This window comes from Aulonocara stuartgranti (genome assembly GCF_965226115.1).
Source record: "Aulonocara stuartgranti genome assembly, chromosome: 18".
Classification (NCBI taxonomy): Eukaryota; Metazoa; Chordata; class Actinopteri; order Cichliformes; family Cichlidae; genus Aulonocara; species Aulonocara stuartgranti.
This window is the reverse complement of record NC_138954.1, coordinates 26,663,787-26,684,944: the sequence shown is the minus strand read 5'-3', so window position 1 is coordinate 26,684,944 and position 21,158 is coordinate 26,663,787. Positions and strand designations below refer to the sequence as shown.

The window sequence follows — 21,158 nt, the reverse complement described above, 5'->3', positions numbered from 1 at the left end:
ATCTGAAAGACATTTGATCCTCACCAATGAGAAATGGTTGTTAAGACTGTCCAAACTCTGTTTTTGCCTTACATACTGTATTTATTATGATCCTTTCATACGTTTCAATAAATCTCTGCACGTATTTTCCACTGTGGGGTGTTTTTTGGCTCAGGAGGTAGAAGCAGATCATCTACCAAATGGAAGGCTGGGAGTTTGATCCTGGACTGCTCCAGCCTGCATGCCAAAGTATCCTTGGACAAAATGCTGCACCCCAAATTATTCCAAATGGTTCCATTTGAGTGTTAATGTTTGTGAGTGTTAGCCGTAGAGAAAAGTGCTTTCATGAATGGATGAATGAGACATGTTGTAAAAAGCTTTTTGAGCGCTCAAGTATGGCAAAAATAAATAAATATATATACTTTTATTTTTTAAAAGCACTTTATAAGAACCAGTCCATTTACCACTTCTCTCCTTGTCTTTTGGCCTCCACTGCAGAGTGACCACGCACCCCAGCACCTCCAGCACCTCCAGCACCTCCAGCTGCACAGTATTGTACTTTTGTGAATTACTTTAAATCTGACGGTCGAATCTTGTTAACAGAAGCTAAGTATCTGAAACAGGTCGGGATAAAAAATACAAAGACGAGGCCTAGAATCAAGACATAATCCATTGGGGTTAACATTTTTTTTAATACTTGCATAGGGAGATGAAGCATTGTCAAGGAGAATCATCATGTCACACTGGACAGTCAAATACAAGACAAATGTACCAGACACTGAACATCTCTTTTATAAATCTTTATGGCATCTTTGACAGGGGATTTTAAAAGCAGGCAGTAGACTCTTGCTGCAGTTCTGTGCATGCCCTGCCTCCATTGCTGGGTAGAGGGTTGTTGCACTGTCGACTTCTTGTCTTTTGCCCTCCGCTGCAGGATGACCACGCACCCCAGCAGCTCCAGTTGCCATCAATGGCTATTTCTGTCAGAACGGATCAAACCATACCTCCTGTCAGTGTCTCAGCACAATTAGTGGACATAAATAAAACAAATACAACACTGTTACCAGATTATTATTATTATTGTTATTATTTTTTAAAGTTGTCTTAACCTTTTTTCCTATTAGTGATCTCACAGGCTCTTCCAGTATAGCCAAAAGGACAAACACAGTCACACTTTGTACCTGTTAAGAAGAAAAAAAGATATTTCCTTCACTGTCACTATTTGCCATCACTATAATCATCACCAGATATCGCATTTAGATTTTGTTTCAGCTGAAACTTAAACAAAACAGTAGAAAAATGGGATTGTACTAAGATGTTGCAATTACTTCTTGAGTCTTTGATGAAAGACACATCCTTATTACATCAAAGTAAAGCTATCATAAGTAGCTTATGATACAAAGTAGTGCATTGAGTGTTCTGTGAATAAATGATGGAGATGGAACAAAGGAATCATTCCATGTTAATAGTTGTTGCTCAACAACAACAACTGGGTTACCTTTCAGAACAGCCACTCCATTGTTGCGACAGGGAGCACACCGGCATGGACTAGCCTCTGCCAAGTACTCTGACAGGGCTCTCTTCAGGTTTCTTTTCAGGACAGCATGCTGGGAAAAGTCTCTGGAGGTCACCAGCTCATGGAGTGGCCGTGTCTAATAAGACATAAATACTGTTTTAAATCCAGGATCTTTTTACTGTCCAAATAAAACTCTCTCCCTTTTTTGTACTGAGCTTACTGGGAAGCTCCACAAGTGCTGAAACCTGACTGTGCTGCAGCAAGGCAGCCTATTTGTCTTTGGCACACTTGCTTTTTGGCATCATTTTGTGTTTGCTCTTGCCATTGATCAGCTCGGTTTGTACTTTGCCACTGTGTGATTGTGCCAGTGCTTGTCATGCATCAATTAGTGAGGTCAGATGCCGTGTGGATAATTCCATCACATTTTTGAGCTGAAGCTGAGAAATATTTTTAAAAAAAAATGAACAAAATGAACTATTTACTGCATTCATGTAAAAAAAAAAAAAATATAGACAAAAACAAACACACCCATTGTAGAGTATTATGTGTGGGACTCCAGCATGTAGCACAGCCAAAAAAGAAGCAATAGACAGAAAAACTGCAATAGGCCTAGGCTGCTGGGGGGTTCCCAGGCTGGCTGCTCTTCCTGAGCCTGGCTCTTCCTTGCTAATAGAAGTTCATCTGATTATTGTTGTTTTCTTTGTTATTTTAGTATCTTCCCCTTACAATAGAAAGCACATTGAGGCGTCTGTTACTGTGATTTGGTGCTATATAAATAAAATTTAATTGAACTGAAATGAACTGAACTCACCGTTTGGCGAATGAAGTCAGGGTTGAACCGCACACCTTCACCCCATAGCCTCATTAGTTCAGGGGTGGGAAGCTTCTTGGACAACAAAGCAGAGACGGATTCGCTACTTCCACCTCTTACGATAGCAACAAAGTCTTCCACCACACTGCCAGTCCTTTTCTCCTCTGGAAAGAGACAAATTACTTACTTAAGCTTATTTGCTCAATGTAAGACAGACTGACAGAACTATGATCAAACAGGAGATCCCACCTCCCATCTCGTTCAGCAGGCCATCACAGGATCCTCCGTGAAACCCCAATGATAAATAGATACCGTCTATATTTGCGCCAACCTTTAAACCTGCCTCTACGCAGTTCTTGTAGTCTTCTAAAGAATATTCTGGGATAAAGAGAAAAAAAACCTCAGAGACCATTTCTTTCACGAAATAAAGCAAAGACTAGTTCAAACAGTCTTAAAGTGTTGACAGCTTATTTCTAACAGTAACGGTCTAGGATTTCTTGTCATGTCATCTAAATATGGAAACAACTGACTGAGAACGCCTAACTAAAGCTTGTTGAGGACTCCTACCTGTCTTTGCAAGCTTCTCTTTGTCCAAAATAATGGTGTGCTCATAGTCTCCTCCGAGGGCAGCCTCGGTGACATAGTGGGTGCCATAGTCCCTGTAAATCTGCCTGTATTCCCCATAATCATAAGCCTGCGGCAGGGCGCGTAGGCGCCGTAGAAACTCGGGGTGTAGCATTAAATCATCCGGCTTCAGCATGTACTGGGCCAACTCCAGCTCTGCCTTGGCCCTCACAAAGCTGTTTGTCTGGGCATCAGAGAATGCAGGTCAAAGTTATCACAATGCCTACTGTGTTAAGAATACAACATACATTTTGGATATGTGGATATTTGAAAACAGAGTGAGAAGTTCAAGGTAACGTAAAGAGATCTGCACGCATTAAAAACAACCCAAAACATGACACCTCACCGTCCCAGAGGCACTGCGAAGTTTCTTAACTGACTTGCTGTATTTGTTATCATTGTAGTTGATGCCAAACTCGAAAATTCCTGGAATGCCAAAGCCGATGGAAACAACGGTTTTGCTAGTGCGCTCCTTCATGGTGTAGTCCATGTAGTCAGAGTAGGATTCAAAAGCCTGCAGGCTAAAATCATAGGAGCCTCTCGTCTGTGGACAAAAAAAAAATTAAATGTTTTGTGTGAAAACTAAATGGTAATGGTTAATTAGTCATATTAAGCGTGAACTGGCCTTTCTGTTCACCCCCATTGAGGTGTTAGCTCAAAAACAAGACAACAAAGGGTATAGAATAGAAAACCCTATTTTAAAGTTTTCAAAAATGGTGTGGCAAGAGGTTCACAAGAGCTTTAATCTGTCCCCATACTTTTAAAAATGTGCACCCCTGTGGCACAACCCCAAAATTAAAAAAGGTAAACAAACAATTTACTGGCCACAATGGCACAAAAAAGTGATTTAAAAGAAGAGAACACGCTCATGTCTTTTAATGATCTGACAGTAAAGTTTAATTTGGAAGGACCCGGCCATTAGAGATTGTTTGAAAGATAAAATAAAGCTGTCTCAGGAGACAAATCTTCTAGAGAATTTCATTTTACTTACACCCTTACTTACAAAAAGATCTGGATTGATCCTTTGATAAGGGAACATGGGATTCAATCATCTCTGAAAATGGGTTTTACATAAGGGAAGCTAGAGGTAAATTTATCCAATATAAAATTCTTAACAGGTACTATTACACACAGATGAGACTTTATAAAATTAGTAAACATGACTTGTGTTGGAAGTGCATAAAAAGCTATGTGGGAATATCCACTGGTCTCCCCAATATGGGAAAATGTTTTAAAATATATTGAGGGCTGGGTGAAATTTAAGTTTCCTAGATCACCAAGACTGTGCCTATTGGGGGACAGAGGCGAGGTGCCAGAGCTAGAAAAAGCAGGCTTCAGTGTTAAACACTGGGCTTGTGACCTGTGTTCGTCTTATTTTAACACTTTGGAAAGTGCCTCGGACCCCTACTGTTTCTTTAAATGTTCAAAAAATAATAAAAACTTAAAACAAATAGTCATATTAAGAGTACTTTGAACACAGATGATACTGCAATGATATAACAATGGCATAGCAACATGGCAACATGGCAACAATTTTGTTTTAAAACTTCAACAAACCATTAGTAAATGAATTCGTTTATGAATACTAGACCACAATACTGGACAGAAGTGTGTTTGTCTGCTCTTTCACCTGAAAGGTATACTGTTGTAAGTTGTAGGGCTTCCTGAATCTGACGTCCTGGATGTAGTGGGGCAGGCAGCTGCCTGCATAGTATCTGTTATCAAGCACCACTCCTTCCAGGTTACTGTTCAAGATGTTTATTCTGAAAGAACAGCAATAATTCTGTGCATGGATTGGATTTAGAAGAGTAACATGTAAAGTGTGCGTGTTAGTCCCCATAGGGAAATAGTTCCTCTGCATTTAACCCATTCACCCAGTGAAGCAGTGGGCAGCCACCAGTGCAGCGCCCGGGGAGCAGTGTGTAGGGATGGTACCTTGCTCAGGGGTACCTCAGGGTAGCCGTTCAGTGGAGTCGAACCCCCGACCTTCCGATCATGGGGCCACCACTCTACCTACTGAGCTATCCCTAACATGCTTGGATAGAAGTACAAAGTACATAAAACACAAGTAATAACAATAATTTGGACTTGCACAAGAGACAGACTAGTGGAAACATAGCTCACCCTTTGGCAAGGTTTTCGATTCCCCAGTACTCCTCAGCCTCCTGCCTGCAGGGCTTGGGAACCTTCCTGCAGCCATTTTCATCTGACATGTCCCCACAGTCATCCTCCCCATTACACTGCAGAGTTCTAGGAATACAGCGACCTGACAGAGTAGAGGAATATATGGTGTTAAACCATGACTTCTTTCCAGACAGGCAGTGTGCAGAATAAGTATGTTTGCAGAATTGGATCCATTTTGCAAAATTATCTGTAACATAAAATCAAAAAAAATGTGTTTCAAAAGTGGATCTTTACTTTCAAGTGAAGAGTTAGATAAGAATTAGATGAAGAGTTGATTTGATTCTCAACATGTCTCTTTGTCAAGTGGTGGTCATCAGTTTGCTAAGCTTAGGGAATAAAGCAAGTTGGACTCTGCTCCAAATAAAGAATATTGACTCCGGAAAGTCACAACTTATCCCAAAATGTAATCTCTCCAGTGAATCCTGGGTCTTCCCTGTGGCCTCTTCCCTGAACACATCACCTAGGAGGCACTAAGGAGGCATCCTGGTCAGATGTCTCAACCACCTCAACTGGCTCCTTGCATCCTGGAGGACTAGCCGCTCTATTTCAAGACCCCTGCTGACCCCCTGTCACCCTTTGGAGGATGTTCATTTGTGCTGCAATCTCGTTTTTCTATCCATCCATCCATTCGCTTCCGCTTATCCTTTTCAGCGTCGCGGGGGGCGCTGGAGCCTATCCCAGCTGTCATAGGGCGAAAGGCGGGGTACACCCTGGACAGGTCGCCAGTCTGTCGCAGGGCTAACACATAGGGACAGAGAACCATTCACACTCACATTCACACCTAGTGACAATTTGGATTAATCAATTAACCTATCCCCACAAGTCTCCGCCCACAATCTCATTTTTCTAGTCACTCAGAAAATAGGTCAATCCGTAAAATTTAAGTTGTATCTAGGTTGGACAGTCAAAAACTTTGTTTAAAAATAGATAATTTACGATTATATAGTGGCTGAACCCAGTAAAAATTAAATTGCTAGATAATTTGAAATTTTCTGACTGGAAAGAAGACTTGATTATATCAGACACATAACAGTAACGTCCATGCAATGTGAATTCTTAAACACTGAAAAACTACTGCTGTGTGATTTCTATTCCGACTGTTGGAGTTACCTGTTTGGGTGCAGAGGAAGCCCTCACAGAGAGGAACACTGTCACAAGTGTAGCGGGCTGGAACATTACAGGCCTCCTCCTCCCTGGCATGGGAATTGCACTGTTCCCCTCCAAACTGAGAAGGCTGCTCCACTTTGGCATAGCGATACTGTGATGTTGCGGGTCACAGAAACACAAGAGATTTTGCCAGTATCCAATAACGGTGGCCTGAAAACTGCTCCCGGGGAGCTATCAGCTGAAATCACATTAGCAGGCTCTTTCCACTTTGTCATGTCAAGGTTATTAATCCCTTTACTTGTAAAGTGGATAAAATAGAGCACTGAAGTATATCAGCTGAGTCCTTCACCAGACACTGAGCTCTCAGCTTTCACAAAAACAGGTCACAAGTGTCAAAATGTAGAATGCTCCAGATTTAGCTCTCAATCCTAGCCCCATAGGAATGATTCATCCAGTCTAAACTAAGATAAATTAAGCTAATCTGTGGAAATGTAACATTTGATTTAAGAAGTTTATCTGGCTAGTAATTCTGTGGGTTAGTTAAACTAAAAATAGTATTGCTTGATTTCTGAGTTTGAGATGAAAGATTTTGTTTCAACTTTTGATATTTTAGGAAACATATTTTATTTGCCTTTTGCCAAAAATTCCCATTGAAACAATGCTAAGTTAGTTGCTAATTTAGCATTTTTATATTTAGCATAATTTAGCAGATTTATTTTTAAAATATATAGGTCTTCTAGGCAAATTCTACATTTGGACTAAACCAGGCAAGCCGTTTCCACTGTAGATGATCTACTATTAGCCGACTGCTGCCTGAAGCTTCATGGTTCAGACTTGATAATAGTACGCTCTGCTCATCTACTTTCAAACAAATTCTTTTAAATAGTCTTTAATACCTCTTTTTGTTTGCCCTATCTCTAAAGCAGTCTACAGTATAACCAATGACCAACCACTGTTGGGGGTAAATTCACATGAGGCTGAATCACAGGCTGTTCCACATTCTTGGACTAACAATGACTGTATTTTTTTCTAATTTTTTATTAAAGCATTGCATTCAGACTAAAGTTCTGCTTGTATTTGTCCACTGGTCAGCTGCTCTGTGAGGCAGCACACGCTTAGCTTATGCATAGCTGCATGAATCAGATTGTCTGATGAGATCCAGTCATATTTCTGCAGATTTCACTGTATGTTCTTGTTGATTTAACTAACATCTCATAGCCATTATACTTACTTTCTTCTTTTGACAGACGTCACAACGTTTCCATGCGCTCCACTCTGACAAAATGCAGTCCACTGGGTGAATTACCACTGGGTCACCCACTGACCGGGCTTGACGACTGCTAGGGTCTTCATTGCTTCCTGTGGCCACTGCAAAGTTACTGTTACATGCAGATTAAAAACTCACATCAAAACAAATAGAGCAATGCGGCACTGGGAGCAAAGGTCATGTGTTTTTTTCAAAAGCATCTGATCAAAATATAATAGCTTGTGAAAGGAACACAGATTTAAGTGTCAAATGAGGTGCTTCTAAACTTCCTAGTTTGTCAGCTGGTCTTTGACAGATAAATAGTTACAACAATTAATTCCTGTGGAACCTACTCAGCAAATGAAAAATAAGCTTATCAATTCATTGCAGTTAAAAAAAATAAATCTCCTACCTTAGCAGCACCAAACTCAAAGTAACGTGGAGTAGACAACTGTGCAAATTGATTGCACTGCTCTGTATCACCACAGAAAGCATGTTTGTGTGTTGTGACTGACTGTGAATGAGGAGAAGACACTCTGCTCTCTATGTAAACAAAGCCTGATCAATAATGGACTGTATATGAACTGCTGCCATTAAAGTCAGATGTGGAGCTGGAGTCAGAATACTGCAGGCATTCAGGGCCACAAAGCCAATGTTATGGTGTTGTCTGTGTGGCTGGGACACATACCTCAAGTTTACTTAAACATTATAGAATTTGCAGAGCTTGCAGGTTTGGTCAGCCCAAATTATATGGATGTATTTTTAGTTTTCATAAACCTTAGTCTGTATAATCTGTAGGAATCAATGAATCTGGATGCCTATAAAGTATTTCCATTAAAATATGCCAGTGGTGAAATATCAAGAGTTTGTAATGAAGAAAATTCCAGCAAAGTCATTTGAATCATGTTTCCCTACGTGTGACCTTTAAGCTTTATTTATCTTGACTGGTTTGCGGGATTTCACAGAATGACACAACCACAGGAGTCAGCTGTACTTAGTGAAAAGCAATGAAAGTAAAGAAACTGCCATTACTCACACTGAGTGTGCAACGGCTGCTTTGTCATGTTATACATTCAAAATTTAGGCTTCTGCTTTGTAAAGATAGTAGTGGTAGAAGCTAAGTCACATGCAGACATTTAGGTACAGTAGTAAAGTATATACACTCCTGTGCAAAAGTCTTGAGCCACCCCTAATTTCTTTCTATTTTGTTTTGAAGGAGCCAGACTTTGTTGTAATGTTTTAAAGTGGTCTTGAGCGATAGTTCTCCAGGCTTTCCAAAGGTCTTTCAAAGTTCTTCTTTCTCCTCATTTTCAGTCCAGTCCATGTTTCTGGCCATTTTTCCAGGAATGTTTTCTGTTTGTTTGTTGAGCCACTAACACTGACCTATTACTCATTCAAACTGGGCTAGAATAACAAAACCTAGCAAATTAAATTGTGTCTTTAGACATTTTCTTACATTGGTTACTTTTCCACTTATTTCCAGTCCTGTCTATGTACCTGATCATTTTCACATGAGTGGCTTTGTTGTCGTTGTTGTTAAACCACTTAATACTGACCTATGGATATTTCAATGCATTTAAATGATATTTTGTTCCAATTTCTTTAGTTGCATCTATGAAAAATGCCAAAGTACAGTTTTACAGACATACTTTTGCACCAATAAGGAGCAGCAAAAAATGGCACATCTTAGCTTAGCATGGTGTGCAGTGTGTTATTCAAACATCTGAGGAAACTGGACAAATAGAAGACAGAAGAAAGTGACGAACAGTATCTGAAAGTCACGCTGGGGGAAAAATCCCAGAAAGACCCGACACATGTCCTGAAAGACGCATCTGAATCTTCAGCTGATCTATTCACTGTTCATTGAATTTTAATTAGAAATGGCCTCAGTGGGAGGGTGGCTATCAGGAAGCCGTTATTAACGAAGGGAAACAAGGAGAAAAAACTCGGATACACCAAACTGCACAATAGCAATTTTTTGATTTGTCACTAAAACAGTCACCACTTTTCGAAAACCAGATAATGAGTTTTTTGCAGATTCAGCAAAATGTTTCCCCCTCTAAAATACTTGGATGAATCTGTAAAAATGGAGATGTAATTTTTCATACACATACACACACACTAAAAAAAAAAAGCAAAGGCAATGGTGGGAATCACATGGTATTTTATTTGTGACTGAACAGTGGCATGGGTACAGTGTATGGGGGAAGTCATAGACGTACAAAAGTCCTTTTTTTTTCCTTTTTCATGACAATTCTTAATTCCATAAATAAAATTTACAAAATATTTTGGGACTATTTCTCATTTTTCTTACACAAGCAGGGGTACAGTTACCATTTGTTTTTGTAAGTCTAGCAGTTAATAGTGATATCTCTATTGTTCATATTATATAAAGTTGCCTGTCTTTTCAACCGTCTTACTTCAGTGGAGCAGACCTACAGTATGCCTAAGTGCTTTGTCACAACAATGACCTGCTTACTGTATACACCGACAAATGAAAAAGAAAACGATAAAAGACGATAAAAAGAAACGCGATAAGGCATTGAAACGCTATCGACCGTCTCCGAGCTTGGCGTGATCGAGCCACGTCAGTGCAGGATGAGTTGATTCTGCTCGCCTATTAAACCAGAGATACGGTTAGATGACAGGCAAAGTGTAAACAACGTGACCTCAGTTGGAAATGTCAAATATCTAAAAAGCAAAGCGTCCTATCACTACAACAAAAAAGAAAAAGCGGTTGTGGTTCCGGCCCCGTCGCTCGTGTCATATTTCAAGTTCAAAATGAGCAAAAACTGGGTCTAGTAGTTTTTTTAAATTTTCTTTTTAATGACAATGTAACACAGATTCACAGTTCATTTCTCACTAACTGAACAGAAGACAGTTTTTGAAATTTAAAAAAAGAAAAGAAAAAGGTGAAACAAATGTCCAGATGTCAAAAAAAAAAAAAAAGAAAACAAAGAAGAAGGAGGTGCTGGTAGGGCATTGTTTGAGAGAAACACAGGTAGTTGGCATCCAAGAGGCAGAGAGCTATCTTATGGCACAGAGGCTCGGGTGTGGGGGACTGGGAAGATTCTTATTTACAAAATAGATGTTTGGCAAATCTTGATTTCCATGCTGATGCCTCAGAGTCATGTGGATATCTGCAGTGACTCAGCGTCATCAACCGAGAATTCACAGCTTATAAAATAAAAACAAAAATGAAATAACCTTTCTTTTTTTAAAAATTTGTTGCAGGCCTAGAAGGAAGCTGCGGAGATCAGCTCTGCTCACAGCCGAGTCCGCTGAACCCATGTTAGGTCTGTTCATGCAAATGGCTGAGTCGGTGGAGCGACGCTATGAGAACATTTGGCAAATCTTCCTGCTGTGCACAGTGTTTGCTGGTGGCAGCTGACGAACTTGAAGGTCAACCGCATCCAGTAGGACACTGCTCCTCTCTCTTTTCCAAAAAATAATTTGCATCATCAGTGTAACCATGTTGTTTTTTTCTTTTGTCTTTTACATCATTGCAGATATAAACTCATTAATCCAGAACAGGAGGACGCAATCACCTCCTGTTGTCAGTTTCGGTCAAAGATAAAAGGTCACTTCCTGGTTGAAAGGTCAATTGATTGGACGATGAAGCCAAAGTCTGGAGTACAGTACAGTACAGTAAGCGGCCTCTGGAGGAAAGCAGATCCTAGGATAGCCAGCTATTAAATAACTGCCAAAATATCCTTTAAAGGTTGAAAAAAAAACAGCAGTTTGTGTTTCAGGCTGTGAGATGCTGCTGCTCACAGTCGCTCATCTCTCTTTTCTTCTTTTTCTCGTGAGCTCATGTTTCGGCCTTTAGAGCTTCCATCACCCTAAAAGACAAACAGCAATAATTTCAAAATCACTTAGCGGCACTAGTGCTGTTACAACTTTCGTCACAAGGTGGCAACATTGTGCCTTCCTTATTTCTGTGACGAAGCAGAGAGCTGGAGGACAGAAACAGAATTTAAACCAAGGCCCTTTCTCAACTGGCCACTCATTCACATGGAAAAAGGAGATATACTGACAGGTGAAAATACAGGGATAATAAAAAGAGACAGAGAGAGGGAAGAGCAGGATGAGAGGAGCTGGGGAGAGAGGACCCAAATGCAACAATGTGAAGACAGCTGATATTTAACTGAGAAAATCAGAGAAAGAAGGAAACCATGAAATACCAACTCACTGTCTGATGTTCTCTAGCTGTCTTCCTGTGGACATGTCTGATCCTGTGGAGGATCAGCAGCTTCGCTGGGCACAACGGCAGAGCCCTGAGAGAGAAAACACAATAAAATTTCTCCTTTAGACGTGACGTGTTTGTCAAGATCAGGCGATCCTCAGCTTGTTAAACCTCCTGCATTTCCCCGAAAAACAGGAAAACATTTAGGAAAGTGACATCGAGTTTAATTACCTTGAAATTTTGCCTTATTATACATGATCTAATCAAAGCACTTAAATCATTTTTGACCTTTCGTGTTTAATTGACTTGGCATTTTTCTAGAAAAAAGGTTAAACTCTCATCGAATTTGGCCATAATAATCACGACATTCTAATCTGCGTAATTACATGTTACATAATTGAGAATAGGTCACCCATGTGGCAGTAATGGATTGTAGCATCATGCTAGTCAGCTGTTCTATGAAAAATCTATGAATCTAAATGACTGACATGACCCCCAGAGGGGCCGTCCTCACCGATTGTTCCTCCTTAGCGTTGCTGGAGTTGCCCTCAGGGTCAACAGGGGAGTGATCTGTGGGTGGGTCACTGCCTTGGGAAGGGGGGCAGTCTGAAGATGAGCTCTGCTGTGGGGCTGGAGTGGATGCTAAGGAAAAGAACATAATCATGAAGATGAAAGAAAAATATTCACAGAACACAGTAAAAGGACTTATAGATGGATTTTGTGCTAATCTGCTCTGTCAGTATTCTGGCATCGTGGCTGGTAGCATGGATGTGCTTATAGGGAAGCAGTAAGTTTAAAACTATGACCTTTATTGCTTGTCATCACCTATCCTTTTTATCTAATGTACTTGACATTTTATAAAACTTAGGACAACCCTCTTCATTTTCTTAAGGTTAACAGAGTTTTTCGGTTAAAGCTGTAAAGACACAAGGCAAAATGTACAGACATGCTAGTAGTTTTGTGACATTATGTAGGCTATATAAAACTGAGGTGAATGCTAATGTCTGCATGCTAACATATTAGCTTTTTGATTTTTAGCAGGTGTACAGCAATGTTAGTGTGCTAACATTTGTTCAGTAGCCCAGTTGCTAATTGCTTATTAATTAGCTAATTAAGTAGCTAATTGCTAATTAACTTGGGTGTTGCTTTGTACCACAGTGAATATAAAACATGTACAAGTATTTTGTAAATTTTGGTCATACTATGTTACAAAATGTACAATTATATGTGGTATTTTCATTGATTAATGACTTAGCATTCTTAGCTAATGTTAGCCAAGTCGTTGCAGCCAGTTTTTTTTAAAAATTACATGTATTAAAACTATATGCATATAACATATATGCATGTAACTTATTTTAAGGTAGTACATATAATTGTTACAATAATATAAGTAATTTAGAAAATACTTCTATTCTCTATGGAGGAATATCTGCACAGAACTAAATCAAACATTTGTAAGCCCACTGTTGTCCAAAGTGTTGACCTTTTTCAAAAGGGGATCGAGAAGATGAAAAAAATGCATTGAGCTAGTCATATAAAGTGGCACAGCTGCCGGTTTGAGTAATTATGTAGAAGGTAAATAATATAAAACACTTACGAGACTCAGTAGACGGTGAAGTCGATGTACCTGGGCTCAGAGTCATCCTAGAGAGATCAAGGTCGCTACAGCTCCCTTCTTCTTCCTGGGTCGTAGCAGCTGGAGGTGGCAGGAGCTGACTGCAGACCAGTGTGTCCGGTACACTCATGAGGCCTGGGGTGCCGCACCTGCTCACCCCTGCTGATACAGCACCAGGTTCTACTGATACAGCTGCTCCCGATGTAGAAGGACCCTCACCTGCATCTGAGTCGAGGCCATCTTTACCCAGGCTGAGCTGCTTTTGGAGCAGGGTGGGGTCGGCCGTATGCTGGGGGCTGGTGATGGCTGAGGATGGGGCTGATAGGTCGCAGGCCTGGGGGCACATTGTGGTTATGGGTACTAAGCCCTGGAGCATGGCGGCCGGGATGGCGTGGCCCCCCACGCCCACTGTCTGGGCCGGCATGTAGGCTGCCATAGCTGCCCACTGCTGCTGTGTAGCAGGGAAAATGTTGGCCTGGCTCCAGATGACCGGCTGACCACTGGGGAGGACCTGAGCCACCTGCAGAGGTGCCTGCACAGGGAAGGCCAGAGTCTGAGCCTGGGCAGGAAATGGCTGCTGAGCCCACTGTGCTGCCTGCACAGGGCCCATGGTCATATAACCTGAAACAGGAACAAGAGTGACAGAGAAAAGAAAAGGAAACGATTAAAGGTCTCCGTGGTTACCAATTTAGTGCACATTATTAAAATGACAGATACTAATCTATAAATACTTCCAATCTTTAAAAATGAGCTATTTAACTCTGAACATAAGAGCAAAAGAGATGCACTTGAGGAGATCATTCTTTTTACAGTCTTAGATTCACAGGGACTTTTCTTGTCGACCTCATTTTGGCACTATAATCTTTCCAAATCATATTTTTGTCACATTTATGCTATTATTTGTGATAGTACAGTCACAAACTTGTTTGAAAATGGTTTGCTGCTGTAGTGCTCCAAGTCATCAGAATGACTTAAATTAAATTTTTCCTTCTTACTCTTTAAATCTTACTGTGAATGAAACCAAGTCAAAATCGGACAGATGGCTGGCTATAAATGTATATTAGAGAACATACAGAGGTACAATCAATGTACAATCCAGTTGGAAACCAGTGCTGCACATGTAGTATAAATAAGAACTACAACAATGTTCCTGCATGAGGCCTGCTGACTTCATATTATAAGCGCTGTTATCTTAGACAGACACACTGTGAAAAGAATGATTGTGAAGGTTGTTGTTTCTTGCATCTAAAAGGATGTTGCTCTTCAGCGAGCTGCTGGTTAAATGATACATCTTTTTTTTCTTCAGTTTTATACAATGTCAGTTGTTTCAGTAAAGTATGCAAAATCACTGCAGTGGTCCTTCAAGTAACACCACTTTGCTGTATCTCACCACAGGTTTACAGCCTAATTAAACTGCATCTCTGTGTGCGGTCCTTAAAGTCGCTCACTGCTAAATCTTGGCAAGATTTTTCATGAACATCAAAGAGCCACGTCGCCACCGGCGTTCTTTATTTTTTCTCGCATTGTGGAAAACGATGAAGCGTTTCAGCCTGGGTATGGATACCTGATGGCACAGAGGTGGGGCTGAAGGGGGCGTACAGCTCAGCAGGAGTGTGTTGCTGCTGGCGGCTGCTCCTGCTAGGGTCCAGTGTGTTGGCAGGTGATGGGGGCATCTGGGAGGAAATGCATACACACACACACACACACACACACACACAGATGTCACCGTGCTATCAAAGTCACCTAAAAGTCACAATATCTTTGGCTGCAGTGTCTGCCACATATTCAGGTCATTTAGATCTCAGTAAATAACCTAATGAAATTAAATGACATTACATGTTGGAGCTAAAAAAAAAGAAAGAGGGTTTGTGTTATAGTACTCACCGAAGGAGGAGTTGACATGTCGCCGAAAAGATCAAAGTGGTTGATATTCTGTCAGTCGAACCGAGGAATGAGGGAGAGAGAAAGACAAAGGCCAGTGATACATCACGCAAATGAGACTTGCACAACCATGAAGCCTTAAATTCATCTCCGGATAGGGTACGGTGGTTGCATGGGTGGGTAGGTGCGGGGAAGTGAATGTTACTCACAAAGGCAGTTTGTGCCGCGGATGGCAAGAAACAACTGTCCCCTCGATTCATTATCAGAAAATGGATCTAAAATGAATCTTTCGTAGCTCGCTATAATTGAGTGGGTAAAAGGCTATTCAGCCCTGTAAAGCAGACTCTGATTAGATATTCTTATGTGCGCCAATCAAGAGCCCCCCCACTCCCACCCCTCCCATGAGAGCTCGGGGTGCTTTATCATGCTGATTTCCCTCTGTGAGCACATACACGGGGGGACTGTGTTTATATCATCAAATGAATGAAGGAAGAAGCTCCTGGAACCACCCGACCGAGGCAATGAGGCCACCTCACCCTATAGGCAGATGTGACCCCTGCTCTAGTCCCCTCTGTCCTCCACTCACACTACTTAAAGGAGAGGAGACCTAGCTATGGGAGAGACTATGAGATGGCTAGGTTGCGTGAAATGTCTCTGAGGGGAGGGGGGGCCATGCACAAGCAGACAATGATTCACAAAAACACACAGGATTTACATGCTGTAAAAGAAACAGACAAACACACAAACACAACGTGGTCAAACTAAAGAAAGGAAAAGGGGGAGGAATCACAGCAATCCACGTTGCTGCCGACAGGGCGTTTATGTCCTCCTCCGATAAGCTGGGACATAACCGATTGTAACTGCATTTCGAAACCATCGAGGGGGATAGAATGAGTCAGAATTTGGAGCGAGATAAACACTGTACACAGAGATCTCTGCCCGCCGGCACCGACACACATCAGGGGAGCTCGAGGCTCTCAGAAAGCTCCAACTGAATGAACAGACAAGCAGTAACACTTAGAGATATGGAAGCGCTGCTACTTAATATACTGGCATGGGCTGTTCAGGTGAGATAGCAACAGGGGCTGGGACAGTTTATCTGTCTGATAGGCTGAGCAACAAGCACAGAAACAGCGAGGAGAAGGAGGAGAAGAAGAGCACTTTGACGCAGCTGTTTTCAGAGGTTACATGGAGGTTCTTACTGGGTTAATGCTTGACAAAATTGGTTTGAATAAATGTTTTTTATCCTTTACAAGCGACGTGAGAGATGTAACAGCGTAGTCACTGCATGGCGGTGAAGAACTCATAAAGCCTAGCAAGATGAGATGAAATATATTTTCAGTTAGATGACATGGCAGGGGGATGGGGTCAAAAGTGCATTTCTTTTTATGCTGTTCTCTGGTCAGATGCTATTTGTTAAAGTAAAGCTTTTATGAGTGTTTGGCGGCCTTGGATAGTATGTAACTGCAACTACACCTCATGCAGCTCAACCCGACACCCACCCCCACCTACAAACCTCTCGTCCTCGACCTCTGAGGAAGATGAAGCAGCCACTCCTTTGTTTATCTAATCAGCCCCCTGCACCAGTCAGTTGGGACCAGCAAACAGATTCTTTGTCTTGACATGAATCAGATTGTGCAAAGATTCAGATTTTGGCTAAGAGACCCGTCCTCTAACGTTGTGTGAAATTGCTGACATGCATGCTTTTGGTTGACAAATCAATTAGTTTCGATTCTTTAAGCATGCTTATCATGATCAGTAGCTTTGTTGTCACAGAAAAAAAACAGACGCAGACACACACATACACCCCTGTGTGACTCGTCCTTGTCTCGAGAAGTTTGTTTTTAAAAGCCTGTCGGCTGTAATTCATAACTGAAACCATTAGATAACAGCAGATTAAATTACTAGAAATGGATGGTGGCTTAAGGCACTTCCTACAAGAGCATCTTAAAGAGAGGTTTGCAAGTAGAAAAATAGGAAAAGTAAATAATAATTCGAAAAAAACAAAACACCTACAGTCATGAAATGGCGTTTTGGGACATCATAGATCCCTTCCTTCTGCTGACTGGTTGGGACCTGCATTGGATTGGAGGTCGAGTCAAACGTAAGTCACATTCAACACCTTTTTTTTTCTTGGCTGAGTATTTAAGAACAAGAACTTACAAGAGCTGAAACATGTCTGAATCAATTTCTATCTGGGCCATTTATTTAGATGCGTTTTCATCGTTTAGCGCAATAGGATTATGCAGATTTTAAAGTTGCGGCACCAAATCAATTCTACTTAAATCAATATCGATTGCAAACAGTGCCTGAGAAAGGTGTGTGCTGGACTCGTGAGTATTTGTTAATCAGCAACAGCACATCTCAACTAGTTTATCTGGCTATATATAAAGAAAAAAACCTCCTGAGCTCTGGCCTGTTCTGTTTATTTCGTTCACAATTATCCAAACTATCTGTTGCTCTTAAACTCATCTGTCACACCCCCCACTCCTCCACGCTCCTTCGACTGGTTAACTTTGGTTACGTTTTTTCCCCGAGTCTATTGATCTTGTTTCACTCTGAGATCAAATGGCATGGCAAGTGATTAATCTCTCACTCTCTCTGCATCTTTCATCTTCAGAAGAAGGCAAGATACAGAGAGGCAAAAAGAGGAGGAGGAAGAGAAGAGAGGGCGAAAGAGAAGGGGGGCTGGGGAATTGGATTAAACCATACGCCAGCTCCCTGGAGTCCTAGTTGGAGCTTCAAATGGTCTAAAACCAAAAGGTCATCGTATTGGATATATAAAAGCAGAATGTTATACAGGCTGTGGGTGAACTATTCAGACTAAACAACTGACCTTGACTCTGACATCATTTTTTTTAACGTAAAGTTGATGCCTTTTCAATGCCAGCATCTTTAAAGTTACAGCCCTCGAGATTTTCAACATTATTCATCATCTTTATGACACTTTTCAGCATTAGCCTTTACCATTTAGTAGATATCATTGTTTGCAAGGTAATCATCTTTAATATGATCTGCTGGTGCTCATCGTGTAATGATATTCAGCATGAACGTTTTTTTTTGTTTGCATGGAATTTTACAACAGAATTTCCTCGTCAGGAACATTAGCTTGATGTACTTATGAAAGTTTGGCATTTTTTAAATTCTTTAAGATGTGCTACGAAGTTATAATATTAGTACTGTTTGTATTATCTATCACAGGGTATGAAGAGGGAAGCAGAATGGGGGGCAATGTTTGTCTTTGTACCTGATAAACGCTCTCCTCTGACTGGGGGCCACGGAGGGGTTCGTGTCCAGCCTCAAACACTATGTACTAAAGAACAGAAGTAGTGGGCAAGGCGTATAGGTGCAGATAATAATGAGATGGAAGAGAGAGAGCAGAGAGAGACAGATTGGTATATAAAACAGAAAGACAGAGGTAGTGAAACATGACAAGAATACATGAAAGCACACAGGAGTGAGGATGGCGTCAAGTGGGAAATGAAATGAGATAGGAATATGAAGTGTATAAAAATAGGGCATGGGAAAAAGGAATGGGGAAGATGAAAGGAGGGAGAAAAAAAGAGTGAGGTGTGAGGAAAGAGCACAAGTATAACAGGTCAGGCAATAGTTCAAGGCAGTGTAGAGGTTTTAGCTTGAGGTCTTACTTCAACCTCAGAAATGCTCCACCTCTTCCAGAGAAAACAGACCTACTGGTCTGAATGTCTTTAATGAAGTCTTAAAATCTGTCATTAATTCCTTTAACGTTTAAGAAGTGTTTCACATCTTGGGACATGTGCTTAGTCATCTTGCGTGTAGAGTAAGATGAGAGAACTGCAACTTTATAACACTGGCAATTGTAAATACTTAGCTGAAGCCAGCTAATTAGCTTATCATATAGACCAGAAAAGAGCTAGCCAGGCAACAAGCACATTAATTAATGATATAAGTTATATAGTATGTATTATATCAATTACTGAATTATAAGAAAAAAATCTAGGATGTTTTTTTGGTTGACAGCACCTGAAGAAAGTTAGCACAGTTAGCGAAGAGGAAAAATTAGCAAAAATGTCATTTTTACCCTTTGATTTTTCCAAGGAATAAAAACACAAAATTTACTTTTTAAAAGGGAGCTTAAGAGGTGCTAGTAAGCTTAATTTCTTTTCTTTAGACCCAGCCAGGTTGTTAGGCTAGCTATTACTTCTTTATGCTAAGCTAACTGGCATGTAGTTCCATGTTTGGGTACTGTTTTCAGACCATAGGCAGGATAACACAGATTCAGATCCTCTGAAGCTGAGAAGCCAGTGGAAGTGCTCAAAGCCACATTCTATCAGAAGGCCACCAGATGGCTGTGGTTGCAAAAAGACTACAGAGCCTATATTGGCTTCATGTGTGATTTCAAGCCCACAAAATGCTCAAAAGTGATGTTGAACCTACAGGACATGAAACCATTGGTCGTGAGAGAAAAAGCAACTTCAACAAAAGGAACATCAAACCCCAGCTACCAGGTTTTCCTCTTGTAAACAGTAACCCTACAGTGTGACCAAAATGGCCAACAAGTTAAGTCATTAGCTGTTATGCGCCGGCAAAGTCTTTCCTGATGACATTATGGGCTGAGTCGCTCATTTCAGGTCATATTGGTTATACTATGTTTCAGAATGGAGGACTATCAGTATTGTTTTTATTGGCCAATGGCTTACAAGTTTTTTTAGCCAGTGAGCGAGCAGGTTCACAATGAGACCTGCCTCTCTGGTCATATGGTTGTTAGTGGGTTTTTTTTAAACCAATATCGTGACGGTGAGAGCACCAACCTCGAGGCTTCAAAACTAAGGGCCAGATTAACTAAATGGGTTAAAGTAGCTCATGAGCGCAATGCCGAAATAGCATTTATAGGTGTGCTTAGTTGTTCGGGTGATTTACAAAAGTTGCGCTGCTCTCTAAACCCAGTTAGTTGATTTCAATATCAAGCACAAAAATAAGATGTGCTTTTTTTGGCACTTAGCAATAATTTGCATGTCACAAACATTAATACATCATTTTGTGCACTTGATTTAAATATTTGTGTCCCTATATTTTGCATCTTGAGAACTACATGTGCAACAAGTATAGTTCCCACCTCTTGCACGCAATCTTGTCACTGTGATGTCTTTGTAAATGCCAACAGTACCTTTTGTTTTTACGCCTAAACCCAATTTGTGCTGGCACAACGCATTCGTAAAACTGATCCTAAGACTTTAGGAACCAATGAATGAAGTCATGTTTGCTAAGTCTAGCTTTTACACTGTCTGTGATACAGACATGAGAGTTGCACTGGTCCACTTATCTAACTCTTCGCAAGAAATCAATTAAGCATGTTTCCCCAGATGTCAAACAGTTCCTTCTGGGAGCAGGCTGGAGTTTTGTCAACCAACATCAACATAAATTGAAAGCTGCAAATGGAATGATCATACGTGAAAACATACTTGAAGAGCAAAGAACAGAGGTGAACTGGGAGGTGGTTGGACGTATCACTGAACATAGCATTCAGAGTAAGAGTTAGTGTTGTCTGTATTCAGTGTGAGCAAACACAGAGAAAAAAATGTTGAGCCAAATAAATGCACAGGGCAAAAGGGACGGGAATAACAACCAGTCAAGGGGAAGGGGGCATGTCTTTGGAAGAAATCAGAACATTGACACAGATCAACTGAAAAAATATGGTTTTACAACACTGCACTGGCAAATGGGTGTTGAATGGTTGAACAAAACTGTCCACTAGATGGTCTACTGTGTATTACTGGAATGGTGCAATATTTATGAATCATTAATTCAAGCATGTCAGTGGCTGATATAAATTAAGGATTATTTGTTTATATATTTATTCCAAGCTTAAAAAGTGAAAACAGCTAGAAAGCATCAAAGTCAGCAGTGTTTAGCTCCCGCTCTGAGTGCCTACGGACCTACCTGGTAAACTGGATCATCCACTTCATCTTCCAGGATAGTCTGTGTGTGTGGAACAGAAGGCAGATGACACATTTTGTTTTTCAGTCTCAT

At 40.8% G+C, this 21,158-nt stretch overlaps 2 protein-coding genes across 6 annotated transcripts in view; both read right to left on the bottom strand.

The window, feature by feature from the left end:
• Positions 1–651: 651 nt before the first annotated feature.
• Positions 652–7,963, bottom strand: c8b (complement component 8, beta polypeptide). The gene is made up of 12 exons (XM_082514806.1): positions 7,880–7,963; positions 7,453–7,600; positions 6,225–6,372; positions 5,055–5,196; positions 4,561–4,693; positions 3,277–3,474; positions 2,874–3,114; positions 2,556–2,684; positions 2,307–2,470; positions 1,478–1,631; positions 1,089–1,160; positions 652–959 (listed from the first exon to the last, which is right to left on the bottom strand). Exons 1-12 carry the CDS (start codon positions 7,960–7,962, stop codon positions 805–807), a joined length of 1,767 nt encoding a protein of 588 aa, XP_082370932.1. The 5' UTR covers position 7,963; the 3' UTR covers positions 652–804.
• A 1,662-nt stretch (positions 7,964–9,625) lies between these two features.
• LOC309693510 (disabled homolog 1-like) overlaps positions 9,626–21,158 on the bottom strand; it is a 50,536-nt gene continuing 39,003 nt past the window's right edge. For 4 of the 5 annotated variants that reach the window (XM_082512790.1, XM_082512791.1, XM_082512792.1 and 1 more), the window contains exons 7-15: positions 21,069–21,107; positions 18,397–18,462; positions 17,166–17,225; positions 15,153–15,200; positions 14,833–14,941; positions 13,251–13,889; positions 12,168–12,295; positions 11,660–11,744; positions 9,626–11,309 (exon numbers count right to left, since the gene is read on the bottom strand). In XM_082512790.1, coding sequence (XP_082368916.1) covers positions 11,673–11,744; positions 12,168–12,295; positions 13,251–13,889; positions 14,833–14,941; positions 15,153–15,200; positions 17,166–17,225; positions 18,397–18,462; positions 21,069–21,107 — 1,161 coding nt within the window. In that variant the 3' untranslated portion in view covers positions 9,626–11,309; positions 11,660–11,672. The remainder of the gene's footprint in view (positions 11,310–11,659; positions 11,745–12,167; positions 12,296–13,250; positions 13,890–14,832; positions 14,942–15,152; positions 15,201–17,165; positions 17,226–18,396; positions 18,463–21,068; positions 21,108–21,158) is intronic. The other variant, XM_082512794.1, reaches the window with a different exon arrangement.

What these genes read in the sequence shown, in the direction of transcription:
- c8b (XM_082514806.1), bottom strand. Translation starts at nt 7,962, where the DNA reads ATGCTTTCTGTGGTGATACAGAGCAGTGCAATCAATTTGCACAGTTGT. An exon ending in TTGAGTTTGGTGCTGCTAAG is followed by an intron (nt 7,601 to 7,879) that starts GTAGGAGATTTA and finishes TGCATGTAACAG; the next exon opens with TAACTTTGCAGTGGCCACAG. An exon ending in CTGACTTCATTCGCCAAACG is followed by an intron (nt 1,632 to 2,306) that starts GTGAGTTCAGTT and finishes ATGTCTTATTAG; the next exon opens with ACACGGCCACTCCATGAGCT.